General features: G+C 57.6%; 1 protein-coding gene across 6 annotated transcripts in view; it reads left to right on the top strand.

The window, feature by feature from the left end:
- OSBPL2 (oxysterol binding protein like 2) overlaps positions 1 to 13,821 on the top strand; it is a 36,155-nt gene that overhangs the window by 13,044 nt on the left and 9,290 nt on the right. For 3 of the 6 annotated variants that reach the window (XM_072944533.1, XM_031687647.2, XM_072944534.1), the window contains 6 exons: positions 1,735 to 1,900; positions 5,271 to 5,415; positions 7,506 to 7,581; positions 10,625 to 10,759; positions 11,367 to 11,464; positions 13,602 to 13,784. In XM_072944533.1, the coding sequence (XP_072800634.1) occupies positions 1,864 to 1,900; positions 5,271 to 5,415; positions 7,506 to 7,581; positions 10,625 to 10,759; positions 11,367 to 11,464; positions 13,602 to 13,784 (674 nt within the window). In that variant the 5' untranslated portion in view covers positions 1,735 to 1,863. Of the gene's footprint in view, positions 1 to 1,437; positions 1,656 to 1,734; positions 1,901 to 5,270; positions 5,416 to 7,505; positions 7,582 to 10,624; positions 10,760 to 11,366; positions 11,465 to 13,601; positions 13,785 to 13,821 lie in introns of those variants that run through there. The other 3 variants (XM_072944535.1, XM_072944537.1, XM_072944536.1) reach the window with 3 other exon arrangements.

A 13,821-nucleotide genomic window follows, 5' to 3' on the forward strand; every position in this document is an offset into this window, starting at 1 on the left:
CATTCCTCTGTCCTCTGTGTTCCTTGAGCTGGGGTTCCAGTTGGCGGAGGGCCAGATTGTGGCTTGCTTTTCTGGGCAGGACCCCTTCGGAGGAGGCGGGCTGCACCCCCCCCGCCTGGCACACAGAGTGCACCCGGGTCTTGTGGTGGCACAGCCAAGGGTGGTGGGTGCCCAGATGCGGAACTTGGTCAGTGCTGTGCACTGCAACCCGCATGCTCCCTGGTTCCTGCATCGGTGGGCAGGATGGTTTTATAAGGCAGCCCGCCCGCCTCCGCTCCGTGGCCTGTACAGAGACCTGCACAGAAAGGCAGCTTGAAGGCGTGATGCATTCCTGTTGTATCTAGGTTTCCAAAAGAGTGTGTTGGCATCGTCCATTGGTGACCAGTTAATTTTTTTCCACATCTCTGAACTCAGGGACTTAAGCATGTGGGACATTTGGTCCCTGGCAGGTTGTGGTGCTCAGATAGGTTGCAGTGGGAGCCTCTGTAGGTTCGTCTCAGCCTTTTGCCCTGACACTGGTGGTCCTGACAGCTTCCTGCTGCCTCGAGGGGGGGTCCCAGCCCTGGATTCAGCCTTTCTCCTCCAGGGAGCCCTGGTTCCTTTCGGGGGCTTCTAGAGGCAAAGTGTGTAGCTGGATGTTGTAGATGGGACCTGTCGTGTCAGAGAGGACTCAGACGTAAGTAATAACACCTTCTTTAATTTGCAAAAAGAAAAGAATAGAAAAACCCAAAGCAAAAAACCCAAGCTGAGGACTAGGAAATGAGACTTTGTACGGCGCGCCCAGAGGCTGCGTGTGTGTCTGGCTCTGCTGGGCTGGCTGAGGAGGTGGGGGAGACGGGGAACTCGGAGAGCCTTCCCAGGGAGGAGGAGCGGTGTCACCGAGTGCCAGTTGTCGTGTGATGGAGACGGGGCCACGTGCTCAGGACGGAGCCCAGAGACAGCGATGTGCAGGCGTCACCGAGCACCATGCGGCCACTCCGAGGACAGGGCACATGCCCCTCGGGGCCGCCTGCTCCTCACTGCCCTCCGAAGGGCGTGGAGAGCTCTGGCCCCCTTGATACGTCGCTCACACAATTAAATATCATAAAAAGACCTTTTGGGACAAGGTGACCTGTTGCTTCAATCTCTTGCCATTTCTGAACTATTGCTCTTCGTGGTGGGAGGAGTTCCTATGCATGAGTTCTACTAAAATACTGAGCTAAAATAATTTTGAGAAAATTTGAGTTGATTACAGTTTATGCTGTAACAGCTAACTTACACAGCGGTCCTAATTCTCTAGGGTTGAAAATTGGTTTAAGGTCTATGTGAAATAAGTGTTTTAACATAAATTTGCATTTATTAGTAACCACTTGTTCCAGCTTCTGGTAGATTTGCAGTGACCTTCAAGTGACCTTCAGCAAAAGCTCCTGAGGAGTGCGGGGGCCCCGGCGTGTGGACGCCGCCCTGTGGCTCAGCCGCCTCTTGAGCCACCCATGCGACTCCCCAGATGGGTCGTACCGTCGTTTTGTTCCGCTGTGGACAGTGGCCCTTTAGACGACGGTGGTGTGTTGACCGCTGCTCGCTGATGGACACAAATATCGCGCCTGTTTCCTCTCATAGGAGAGCATTCATTTCACCTCTTTGCTCGGGTGTAATCGAGATTGACTTCAGAAATGGTGAATGAGTATTTTTAAATATTTCTAATCTGTAAAACTTCTGAAAGTTAATTACACCAGAATGTCTTTCCTCTCATAGGTCTCCAGTGCCCATCGGATTTTTACCCTCAAAATAGCGCGACGTTTCTCGTACTATTGACGTAGGTCCAGTACAATGATTCAGTAGACGCCCACGGATCAGGCGGCGGGGGAGCCTGGCTGCTGAAGGATGAACGGTGAGGAGGAATTCTTTGACGCCGTCACAGGTGAGTGGAGAGAGATGCTGGTTCAGAGAGCGAGTCGTGAGCGCCAGGCCCTCCGTTTGGGGCCTGAGACTTAGCCTGCGGACGTGAGGAGTGCGCAGGGAAGCCGTGTGGACAAGAGGGGACGTGTTCCCAGGCACCGCGTTTTAGTAAAAGCTTGTGCCCTATCGCAGATTGGGGGAAAAAAACCTCAACTTTGGACCACAGGAGATAACGAGAGAACAATTGTGTTTTAATCTTTAAAAGAGTTGCCCTGGGATATAAATATTTTTATTTGGTTCCCAAGTGAGATGGTCAGCATTCTTACATTATTTATACTTAATGATCAAAAACTTGTTTTCCTGTCTTATAACTGTATCTTGTTTTGCAAGTAGCTACTTTATTAGCGTATACCAAAGTACACCAAAAGAGTAAAGTACCCCCCAGACAGTAAATTGATCTGCTTTTACAGCAGTTCATGCTGTCTCAAAGTTCAGTTCTGCTTTGCTTTTCACACACCACGTGAAGTGCTGGTGTGGAGCCTGGTGGAGAAGAGAGCGTGGCGGAGTGGGCGTTCTGCTTGCGTGTGGGTGGCAGGGCCAGCAGGGAAGGGAGAGGCTGGGTGGGTCCGTTGACTTTGGCTTAGGATAGCCCGCTCGCCCCTCCCACTCCCGTCACCAGGGAGAAGCCGTGAACCAGCCTGCGGGGCAGGTGACCACAGGGATCCCCAAACTCTTACGTTCAAGACGGCCAGCCATTGTCTGCCCCGCATCCTCCCTCGTCAGCATAGGAGCATCACTTTGCCTCTTCTGTTGAGGGGCTGCTCTTGGTGGGAGGGGACCTCAGGAGACTCTGAGCCCCTCCCTCCTTGGGGTCGGGCGCAGGTGCACCAGCTCTGAGATGCTGCTGCCACCAGGTGTCTAGTGACCTTCTTTCCACGTGCAGGCACACAGGCACGTCCGCACTTATTGCCAAAATGGCTTGGTGCCCAGCACAACAGAAGGCTCTTTCCTGGTCCCTGTCCCTGTTCCCTGGACACTCTGCTGTCCCTGCTGGGACGCCTGTCTCGTGGATCCTGGTCCCCGAGCTCCGGGTCCTGTGTCATCTGTCAGGCATTCCTCTCCTGATCGAAGGGTCGGAGCAGGTCACTGGACTGGCAGCCGCAGATGCTGACTTATTCTTGTCTGAAACCCCAGGAGGAGCAGGCACTGGGCTCCCCACTGTTTTCAGAGGCTGAGCTAGTAAGTCACCTCTCGTGACTTCACAGCTGACGTGCTCCTTGTGGGTGTGTTTTCCTGGGAAGCGTGTTTGTTTGACCTGCACACTCACCGGTAATCGTCTGCAGCTGAGTTCCCGCCGGGTGGGGTGCTTGTCTGGGAAGGCACCTTGTGGGGCGCCCACGTCTGAGACCGAGCTAGCCCGGCCGCAGCGTGTCCCTCTCTCCTAGGGGCCCTGGGGCAGTTCCCTTTCACCCGGGAGCCAGTGTAAGCCATACTCCTGAACATCTCTGAACTCCTTCCCGAGGTGGTCCCCGGGGGGACCTGAGCACCTGTCGTGCGGTGTGTCAGTGAGCTCCACCCCTGCCTCTCCCACGGCAGGGCCCCCGTGTGTCCGAGATGGAGGTGAAAATAATTTGTCTCCTGAAATTGTCTCGGTGAAAATATTTCTCACCTCAGTCCTTTGGTTTCAAAACAAACAATAGACGAAAAACACTCAGTCTCCCAGTGCAGTGGGACACCGGTGTGAGGTGCAGAGCCCCTGGCTTCGTTGTCTGTGGACTTGATCTTGCTCTGTGACTAGTACTGACACTTTGTGTCTAATACTGTGAGAAAGTGTGTAAATCCTGCAGTTATTAAATGAGTGGCTTCAGTAGGCAATTATCCTCCAAGAACCAAGTTTTAAAGTACAGGAAAAATACGTCCAGATTAAGGGAGATAGAAGTTCAGACTGACCTGTCAGCAGCGGGTCTCCCAGTGATCAGATCACAGATGGTGCCAAGTCTCTCCGTGGCTTGTCTGTGGTCTCTCTTTTTCTGTGGTAAGTACACGTTGTGTATCAAGACTTTTAGACTGTCCCGGAGCGTTGGCTTCGTCAGAGACAAGACTTCAACGCGCTTGTCAGGGAGGCGCTGCCTTGTGTCCTGGGCACACGCTGGGGTTGTGATGTAAATGAACTTTCTTCTTAACAACGTCCTGGGGGGTCGGCCCCAAGCTGGCGTGGGGGACGGGGACGCCAGTGCGGGGCGGCGTGCGGGGCCGGAGGACGGAGCTCCCTCAGGCCGGAGACGGCCCGGGCTCGCTTCGACAGGGTTAGCAGTTGTCGCTTTTTGGCTAGGTAGCAAGACCAGAGGTGGCAGCTGTTTCAGAAAGCGTTCATCAGTGAAGAGATTCATCTTTAAGGCCTCCTTTCAGAATTATTGTGTGACAGATCTCAGTACGTGAGTTTTGTGAATCTTGTCAGTAGAGAATATGTGAAAGAAGGTATTCTTGCGTTTTCTCAGGGAAGTTTATTAGCGACAGGTTTGTTTACGCTTTGTGTCTGACGACAGTCACCCTCCTGGGCCTGGCCTTCCTCTCTGTGAAATGAGGGCCTCCTTGCGAAGCCGCCAGGAGCCCCGCCCCGGCGGGCGCTTGGGAGCAGAACTTGAGTGTCCGGGCAATTGTACGGGCCGGGGTGGGTGGAGGGGACACGGCTTCCTTTTCCCTGGAGCCGCCGGGTGCTTGGGGGGAGGCCCTCCTGGCGGACAAGGGGTGTGGGGGGTGTGGCTCATCTGGGACTGTGCTGGCCTGGAGGCCCCACGACTGTTAAACATGAGTCCCATCAGTTCATTTCTCTCAGTTTTCCATTTGCACCCAGAGCTCTCTCAGCTCAAACCACCCGTTTACGCTCGGTTACCGTTCGTTGGTCTGCTTGGGTCTGGCCATGTTTGCGGGGGGGCCGGGTGCTCGGTTAGAAGCTGCAGCAGTGGCTTGTGTTTTAGGACCTGATGCAGTGTGACCGCAGGCCCTGTGCTGAGGAGGAGGGCCTTGCAGCCAGGAGTTAGGTTTGGACCCTGCAGAGGTGGCCCGCCCCATGGCGTGCGGGTCACTGACCACAGCGGTGAAAAGCTGTGCTCTCCTGCCCAGGGGCTGAGCTGTGGGCCACCTGCCCCGGCAGGTGAGGCTCCTGGAACACTTGGCGGCCGTGCAGACTGGGTGCCTCTCTTGGGAAGCTCCTTCAAGGGGTCCTGCCATCTCGGCCTCCGCCTTCAGCTCCTGGGAGGCGGAGTTGATGACTGAGCGCGTCGGTAAAGACAGTGTGACGCCTGAGGGGTTGGCGGGTGTGGTCGGGTTCTTAGAAGCAGGCTTTACACGTTCAAGTCCTGCAGGAGTCACCCTCTGCTTGTCTCGCACAGGCTTTGATTCTGATAACTCTTCCGGGGAATTTTCAGAGGCGAATCCGAGAGCTAGTGGAGTGGTTCACGTGGACACCAGCAAAAGCAACGGGCTCGGGAAGGCCGGGGAGAGGCCTTCTCAGGAGAATGGGGTTCGGAAGCACAGGTACGTCATCCCGCGAGCGTCTGCACTCGCCCCAAATGTGCTGTGGCGTCCACGCCGCCCTCATGGGCCCGGAGTCAGATAGCCGCCCGCCCGTCACTGGGCGGCCCCTGCACAGATCAGGGCCCAGTTCAGCCAGACATTCTGGGACCCGCGGCCCCCGTGTGGCCCCTGGAGACCAGTGACAGCACTTCCTCACCTACGACCCCCGTAGATGCTGGCGGAGCCCTGGGCACTGAACGCTTGGGTGCCCTGCATCCACACGGGGCCTGGTACGCAGCCCGCGGTCACCTGCTCCCAGACCCTCCTGCTGGCTCTGTGCACACCTACCTGTGTTCTCTTCCCACGTGTGGCCTCGCACCCTGTGGGGGTCGGAGGGCCGTTTAGTGCAGTGAGACCACGTTCCGTTCTCTTCCCGCCAGATGCCATTTTCGTGCCACAGGCCTCACAGCAGGGCCCTCGGCCTTTGCCAGCAGAAGGGAGGACTCAGGCAGGACAGGCCGTCCGTCGGGCGGAGCCTCCGTCCACCCAGGCTGTTTGCGTTTCGGCTCCAGGGAGCCCAGCGTCCCCCCAGACCCCTGCCCTGCACTGAGATCCAGGGCCCGCTTGCTGTCTCCGCCTGGGGCCTCAGGTGCTCCCTCGTGCTCGGAGTTGTTGCAGCACCTTCTGCCTGCTTACGTGGCCCGGGCCTCCGCCGTCATCCTGCCCTGCGCCCCAGGAATCGGGCTCATGAGCCAGACCGGGTGCTGTCTCCTCCCCCACCCCCATCCCCGCTTGACATGCCGGCCTCTTCAGATGCATCCTGCTGCCTTTAGCGCTCAGTGACTCTGTCCCAGCCCAGTCCGTGCCACTGCCGTTCCTCCTGTGCCTCCTGTACCTGACTGCTCCCTGCCACTGTCCTCTGGCCTTCGTGCCGTGGACAGAGTCACCGTCTCAGGACGAATCTGATCATGCCGCCTTTGCCCCTTGCTCAAAACTCGGCTGCACAGCTCTGCCTCCTCTCAGAAGTCTGGGTTTGGGCAGTGAACTATAAGGTTCTCCTGGGATGAGGGGTGGCCCCTCCCCGTGGGCTCTGGTCCCACCTTCTGCTCTGCACCCTTTGCCCAAGTCCCCTCCTCCTTCTCCGTCTCTTTAGCTCCTGCCCACCCCTGTGTGCACACAGTTCATCCTTAGGGCCCTTTCCCCTCCATGGAGCCACATCCACTCCTCATGGCCCCCTCGCGCTGTGGGGTCTGCCCTGCTATGGCCGCTTGGGGTGCCCCGTGAGAGCTGGCCCAGTGGAGCCGCGTGCTGGTGGCTGGCAGCCTGGCACATCCTGCCCAGTGAATGTTGGTTTTCTTTCCCATTTCGTCTCCAGCTGCCTTGTCTTCCTCTCCCACCTGCCCCCAAAACAGATGGCTGCCCCAGTGTGACACCCGGGGGGACTTGGGCTGCCATCGAGTGACCCTGAAGACCAGTGTCAGCGCCGGGCCCTCTGCTGCAGCTGCAGGCGCCACCTGAGGGGATGCAGCCGGTGCCAGGCTGGGCCACGCAGGGGAGCTGTGGCGTCTCTGGTGCCTGCAGCCTCCGTCCTCAGTGTGCGTGGGCCCGGCCGCATCCCCCAGGCATCCTCGCTGCCTCCCTCCTACGTGGGCCCCCGATCCCGGTGGCTGTGAGCAGGGCCTCCTGGTGCCGGGGCTTCCCTGGTGTCGTGGAAAGAGCCCTAAGAAGGAGCACACCTCAGGGAAAACCGGTGTGTGTCTCAAAGGGGCTTGAGAGCCAGTGTCCTGGGTCGTCTTGATGTGATTCCCTCTTGGTGTCCTCGTGGCCCTGCCTCTGTCCGTGGTCCTGCTGCTGCCGCGGGGTCACCGGAGGAAAGGCGTCTGTGTGGTCGGATCGTTTCCCAGAAGGCCCTCCAGAACATCAGTGCAGAAACCCTCTTTGAGGCTGCAGCAGCAGTCTGTCTCTTCTCTTCCCGGGCACGCCAGCGCAGAGAAGCGCTAACGCTTAGATATAAAAATTAAAGGAAAAGATGGTCATTGAGCAAAACCAGTCATCACAAGTGAACCTCACGCTGGATGAGTAAACGTGTTACTCTGGTTACTCCTCCACAGGACGGCGCTGCCTGCCCCGATGTTCACCAGAAGTGATTTCAGCGTGTGGAGTATACTGAAGAAATGCATTGGCTTGGTAAGTTCGGAGGGACTCGCTTTGAAGTGTGAAACTTAAACTTGTTTCTTAAGGCTGAATTATTCCTGTGCAGGAGGAGACCCGTCCTTGTAGGTTAGCTTATTGACACAAGGAGCATCACAAGGGTTCCCACTGAGCGCGTGTCCTGTGATGTGGCTGTGGTCAGCCAGGGGGTTTTGGTGGGCTCCTGGCCGCACACGGAGGTGAGCCGCTGGGCAGGCCCCTAGGACCGAGGCTCCGTGTGCCCCACCCGCCCACCCTGGGCTGCAGGCGGGGTGCAGACGCCCAGACTTTGTAACAGGGAACATAGTTGGGTCCTTAGTGTCCGGAAGCCGCAGACCTTTCCTTTCATGGTCTTTGCTGACTGTCTGAGAGGGTCTTTTCAGCAGTGACGTCGTTACGTTGCATCCCTGAGGAACTGCCCACAGCTGGATTCAGAGTAAAGCTGGATACATGCTTGGGGCTGGAGGCCCTCCTCTTGCCGGCCACACTGCACCCCGTGAGGTGCCCAGTTCTGTGGACCACCTCCAGAGAGGTGGCCCAGCTCTCTTCCCACCACTCATCAACTCACGGAAACAGCCGTAGACTGGAGAAAATGGGCGATTGCCAAGGCATAGAGAAGTAGCCGGGTCGTATAACAACACCCCCCCCCGCCCCGCATCACCAGCCCCCACCGCTGTCAGTCTGGGCTGAGCACACCTGTGCCTCCACCACTGCCTGCCCTGGTATTTCAAAGCAAATTCCAGACACCTTTCTTACCTATCGCTGAAGGATAGGGATTTTTAAAAACAACCATGTTACTATTACCCTCCTCTAAAAAGTAACATAATTCTTTGGTATCATCAGATATCCACTCTGTGTGGGGGTTTCCAGTTGTCTCAGCGAGAATCTCGTGTGTGTTGTGGTCTGTGTGTGGACCCGTTTGGGTCCTTCCATCACGAGACGCTCCTGTCGCTCTTCCTCTGAATTTAAGAGCCGTGGATACTCAGCCTAGACCCCTTAACTGACTGTAAGCTGCAGCCTGGGCCACATGAACCCTGTCCGTCTTCGTGCAGTGCCTGGAATACTGCGATGATGAGAAGGTTCCCTTCCTCTGCCGTGACTGTGGCTTGCGTAAGAAGGCTGGGATCCTTGAGTGAGCCCTCCTCTTTGTCAAAGCGTTTGGATGACGTGTTTGGTTTCCTGGCATTGCCCAGCATGGCTGGTGAACCCAGCCAACTCGTGGAGTGAAACCTCTGGGATGCGCTCCAGTCCACAAGTGGTTCCGTCTCTGGCCGTGGGAGCCTCCTCAGTCCGCCCGTGGTCCTTTACAGAAGATGCCTCTGGCTCGTCTGGTGCCTTTCTTGTCCAGGCAGAGAGCTCAGGACCCCGGCTGGGCCCAGGGGGCTGCTGGGTCGGTCTTGTTTCTAGGTCTTTTCAGGGGACTGAGTTAGGAACTGTTTTAATTTGTTTCAACGATGCTTCAAGTCTGGGACTCCAGGACTTACCTCGCCTCTTCCCTCTTCTTCCGCACCGACAATCCCAGTTTCTAACAACACTGGCGCTGGTGGGTTCAGAACCGCGCAAAGCTAAGGCTCAGTGCTGTGTCCCCGATGTGAGGGTCCTGGGAGCCGGGGCAGCGCCAGCGACCGTGTGCCAGGACGCAGAGCACGGCTGTGGCTTTTGCCGCCCTTGTCCTTGGGGTGGCACCGGGCCCTGCCCTTGGCTCTCCAGAGCGGCTCTTCTCTGGGCAGTCGGGCCCCAGGCGGGCGGTGCGGGTTTGTTTGTCTCATCTTATTTGTGGTGTCTGGAGGTGGCTTCTCTAAATTTAATTTTGTTTTAAACGTGTAAGTCCAAAGTCAAGTCTCTCAAATGAGGAGTATTCCAGGAATTTACTTCCTGCCCCCTGCCCTCCCCGCAGCCTCCCTTCCCTCCTAATGGAGAGGTGGCTGCTAAGTGTCTGGTCGCTCTCTCTGCGGCTGAGAAAGTTGGCGGAGCGGTCCCCTTGGTTCTGTAGATGGACGAGGGGCTTCTCTCTGCCCGTTTCCCAGCCATGCTCCTCGGGTCACCGCGCTGTGCCAGCCCTGCTGGGCTGCTGGGCTGCGTCGGGGCCCTGTGGTGGGACGACTGGGTCCTTTATGGCCTTCTGATGTGTGTTTGCTGGAGGAACGGCGGGGTAGGCTCCTGCACGTGGGACGGCTGGACCAGGGGATGAGGGGTGTGCAGGCTTGCTGGTGTGGCCAGAGTCCCCCGCCCTGCCCTGTAGGCTGCATTATTTTGCATTCCCAGCAGCAGGTGTGGGGTCCTGGTTCCGCACAGCCTTGCCGACGGGCAGGGTCGAGGGTTTAGCGATTTGACACTTGAGGGAGTGTGAATGGAGACTCCACATTCATTTATTTCCTTTTCTCCTGATGTGAGCAGGGCCAGCATGTGCCCTGGCTTCACGGCTGCCGCGTTACTTTTCCCCCCTTCCTTTTCCCTCCCTTCTGACCAGCTCTCCCCCGGCCCCTGCTCTGCCCCTGCCCTGCCCTTCCTTGAGAAGCTGTCCTCTTCCTGGAGGGACCTCTGTTTCTCAAAGTCCCTGAGTGATGCCTTCCCGGACACTGGCTCCCATGGTGCCCCGCACCCTCCCTGCTTCCCCTCTCACTGTGGCCACGTGAAGGCCAGGGCTGCCCGCTTCCTGTGCCCTCAAGGTGCCTGAGAGCAGGGCTACCTTGGGGGTCTCCCCTGCTGGGCTGGGGGTGTCCAGGTCACCCGGGGGTGATGGTTTCAAATGATGCTTTAGGACCATAGAACTGGAGGTTGTGTGGAGAGCACATTGGGGTGGGGCGGTCTGTCCTGGAGCTCCTGTGGTCCCATGCCACGCGTGGGCATGGGCCATGCCGGAGGAGATGTGGAGGGTACTGGGCACCAGCGTGTGGGAGGCAGCTGTCCCTCCCAGCATCCTTAAGATCTTGTCCAGGGCAGGTGGCTGTGGCCCCCGAAGTGATGCTCAGGGAGAGGCGGGTGTGGGGCCTGGTGTCTGGGGAGAGCCTGCCGATCACCAGTCCCCCACTCTTTCCAGGAGCTGTCCAAGATCACAATGCCGATCGCCTTCAACGAGCCCCTGAGTTTCCTGCAGCGGATCACGGAGTACATGGAGCACGTGTACCTCATTCACAAAGCCTCCTGCCAGGCCCAGCCCCTGGAAAGGATGCAGGTGGGCGGTGGGCTCCTTGCGGGGGCACCAGGGACCGTGCCCGGTTGGGTGCAGACCGTAGCCTTGAGTGGACATGGCACCTGCCATTCAAGTGGTCTCACTGGGCCAGGGACCCGGGCACACGGCAGTGGGACGCTGGGAGGAGGGCCGGCATAGCTCCCACGATGCGCCGAGCTGTCCTGCCCAGCGGCTGGGCCTGTGTACAGGCACGTTCTCCAGGGTGTGGCATCGGGTGTCGCAGCCACCTGTGGGCTGGGCCCAGGGAGCTGCAGGGGTGGCAGGGCTGGCACTCGGCCCCTCTGGGTCCTTTCAGCACCCCCGCCCCGTGTGCGCGCGTGCGTGCGTGCGTGTCTGTAGGTGTGTGCATGTGTGACAGGCAGGGCCTGCGAGGAAGGGAGGCCCGGGCTGGAGGGGTGAGAGGCAATGGCTTGCTGTCTGTGGCTTTGAGGAAGTGGTGGGTGATAAACACCGTTTCCTCGGAAGTGCTGTGGTTTCAAATGTGTCACAAGTGGAAGGCTGAGAAGTCCCCGGGAGGAGGTGCCGGGGCGCCTTCGCAGCCCGGCCGCGTCCCGACAGCTGCCCCTCACCGCCCTGTGCTTGTTTCCAGTCTGTGGCTGCCTTCGCCGTGTCGGCTGTGGCTTCCCAGTGGGAGAGGACCGGCAAGCCGTTCAATCCACTCTTGGGAGAGACGTACGAGTTGGTCAGGTAAGGGCACCGGGCGCTTCTGGAGGGTCTGGCGTGTGGGACCCTCCGTGACAGACGAGCATTGATGTCTCCGCGCTGAGAACAGGCCCTTCGAACTGAGGGGCTGGGGACACTGGGGGCGGGAGGTGCTTCACACACGAGGGGGTCGTGTTAATGACATAACAGGACCCGAGAAAGAAACACGTAGGAGCAGAAGGACGCGTTCGATGCAGGAACGGGGGAGCGGAGCGGAGCGTGGGGCGGCTGCGTCTCCACGCCCGAGCGCTTCCACGCGCTGCAACTCACAGCATCTTTTCTTTCTTTCAGAAAGCAAAGAACGGGTATTGTGTGACTGACACATCTGGGATTCAGAGAAATGTAGTTTCTCTGAAACTTCTGGCTGCGGTTTTGGGTTCTTTATTGCATGTGTATTATTAAGGGTTTTCCATTGGTGGTGATTGTGGGATTTGGGGATGCTGGTCTGGTTAAAACGGGCACTCTTTAGGTGTGCAAAGAGTCTAAAACTGGCATCTTCAGTAACGAGGGTGGCCCGCACACCTGTGTACATGTCGCTTACCAAGTTGGGAAAACGACTCAAATGTCATCAATGCAAGTTCTCCTCTGTTCTGGCCGGCTCGGCTGCTGGCCCCTCCTCCACAGACCCAGGGCGGGCCGAGCTGGGAGGAAGCGCGGCGGGTGCTGTGTGGGGCTCCTCGGTAGGTGACGGAGGGATTCAGCAGGGACCTGGGGTCCCGGCACGTCACGGCAGGAGGGACAGTCCTGTGTCTTCAGTTTGCAGGCGAGGGGAGACTGGCCTGGAGTGTCGCTCTCAAGGGGACCTGTTGGTCTTGACCTCATGCAGTGTCCCTCCTGCCCGGCACGCTTGGGCTGAGCGACGGTCTCCTCCCTCCGCTCAGTGTGCTTCTGTGCCTGTGTCGGAAAGTCTTCTCATCCAGCTGCTGGAAGATTGTTAGCATTTTGGTTTATTAGCAGCATCATTGCAATATGTGAAAAGAGAAATCAAAGCATAATACGAAAAAAATTCTGGACACCGGAAAGTGAGCAGATGTGTTAAAAAAAACGTGAACGACTCCAGACGCCGAGTCCAGCGTGACCCCTGATTGTTCGTCTCTTTCCGGGCTTGACTCGGGCTGAACGCAGTTCCACAGACTGACAGGAGACAGCCACGTCTCAGACTCCGGCAGGTCCCGCTCCCACCGGCGTCTCCGCGCCTGGTGCGTGCGAGATGGAGCCATCCCCCTGTCTGGGGAGCGACACGACTAAACCCAGTCGCTCACCAGTGTCTTTTCCTCCTTAGGATTGCTCTTGGGGAGCTAAAAATAACACTTTCTTTTCTTAGACATCTATTCATTTTGTAAATTACATACTTTGGTAGGCAACCTTTTAAAATCTAATTTCTTCAACTTTCTTTCCTCTGTAATGATTGGAAAGTCTGATTCCAGTTAAGCTAGTAATTATGTGGTTTAGCTTTTATAATTTTTAATGACTACAACTGTAGGTGTATTCACAGTTCTGGAACAATTAAAAAATGACATTTTTATTGAAAAAGAGACTGCACTAAAAATCCTATTTCCTGGCCAGAAATATCTTGGGGCATAAGACATCTCATCACAAAAAATCCAGGAGCCTTGGAAGAAGGCTGGAGAGGAGCCCCCTCGGGAAGGCTGTGAGGTCCTTCTCTGAGTTTATTGTGCAGTGGGTGTCCCTCGAAGCTAGGATGACAGTTTGCTCTCAGGCCTCTGAGTCACTGGTTCTAAGAGCTGCTTGTTCGCCTGTGTGGGGGCTGAGCAGAGGGCCAGGGTGGAAGGCCTCTCCGCACCATCATTTTCCTGTGTAGGGCTCATGCTGGCCCTGGAGGCACAGTGTGTGTGCACGCGTGCACGCGTGTGTGTGGTCAGCGTTAGGCCACCTGTGACGTCGAGGGCAGTGTCAGGTATCTGCCACGTGTGGCAGCCCAGCGTGGCCCCATCATCCCAGGCCCCTCCCAGACTCGGGGGTGGGGCTCCTGTGGGTCGAGCTGTGGCTGCACTGGGGGGCAGGGGGTGCTGGGCTGACCTCACTGGGTTTTGCTGGCGCTGATGAGGCTCTGTCACTGTCCCTCCTGCCCCTCCCCTTCTTTTCCTGTTTTTGTACCCAGGGAAGATTTGGGGTTCAGGTTTATCTCCGAGCAGGTCAGCCACCACCCCCCCGTCAGCGCATTTTACTCGGAGGGCCTGCACCGGGACTTCCTGTTCCACGGCTCCATCTACCCGAAGCTGAGGTTCTGGGGCAAGAGCGTGGAGGCCGAGCCGCGGGGCACCATCACGCTGGAGCTGCTCAGGTAAGCGGGAGGAGATCCACCTCCGCTGAGGACAGGG

The sequence above is a fragment of the Vicugna pacos genome, chromosome 19 (assembly GCF_048564905.1).
Source record: "Vicugna pacos chromosome 19, VicPac4, whole genome shotgun sequence".
Lineage (NCBI taxonomy): Eukaryota > Metazoa > Chordata > Mammalia > Artiodactyla > Camelidae > Vicugna > Vicugna pacos.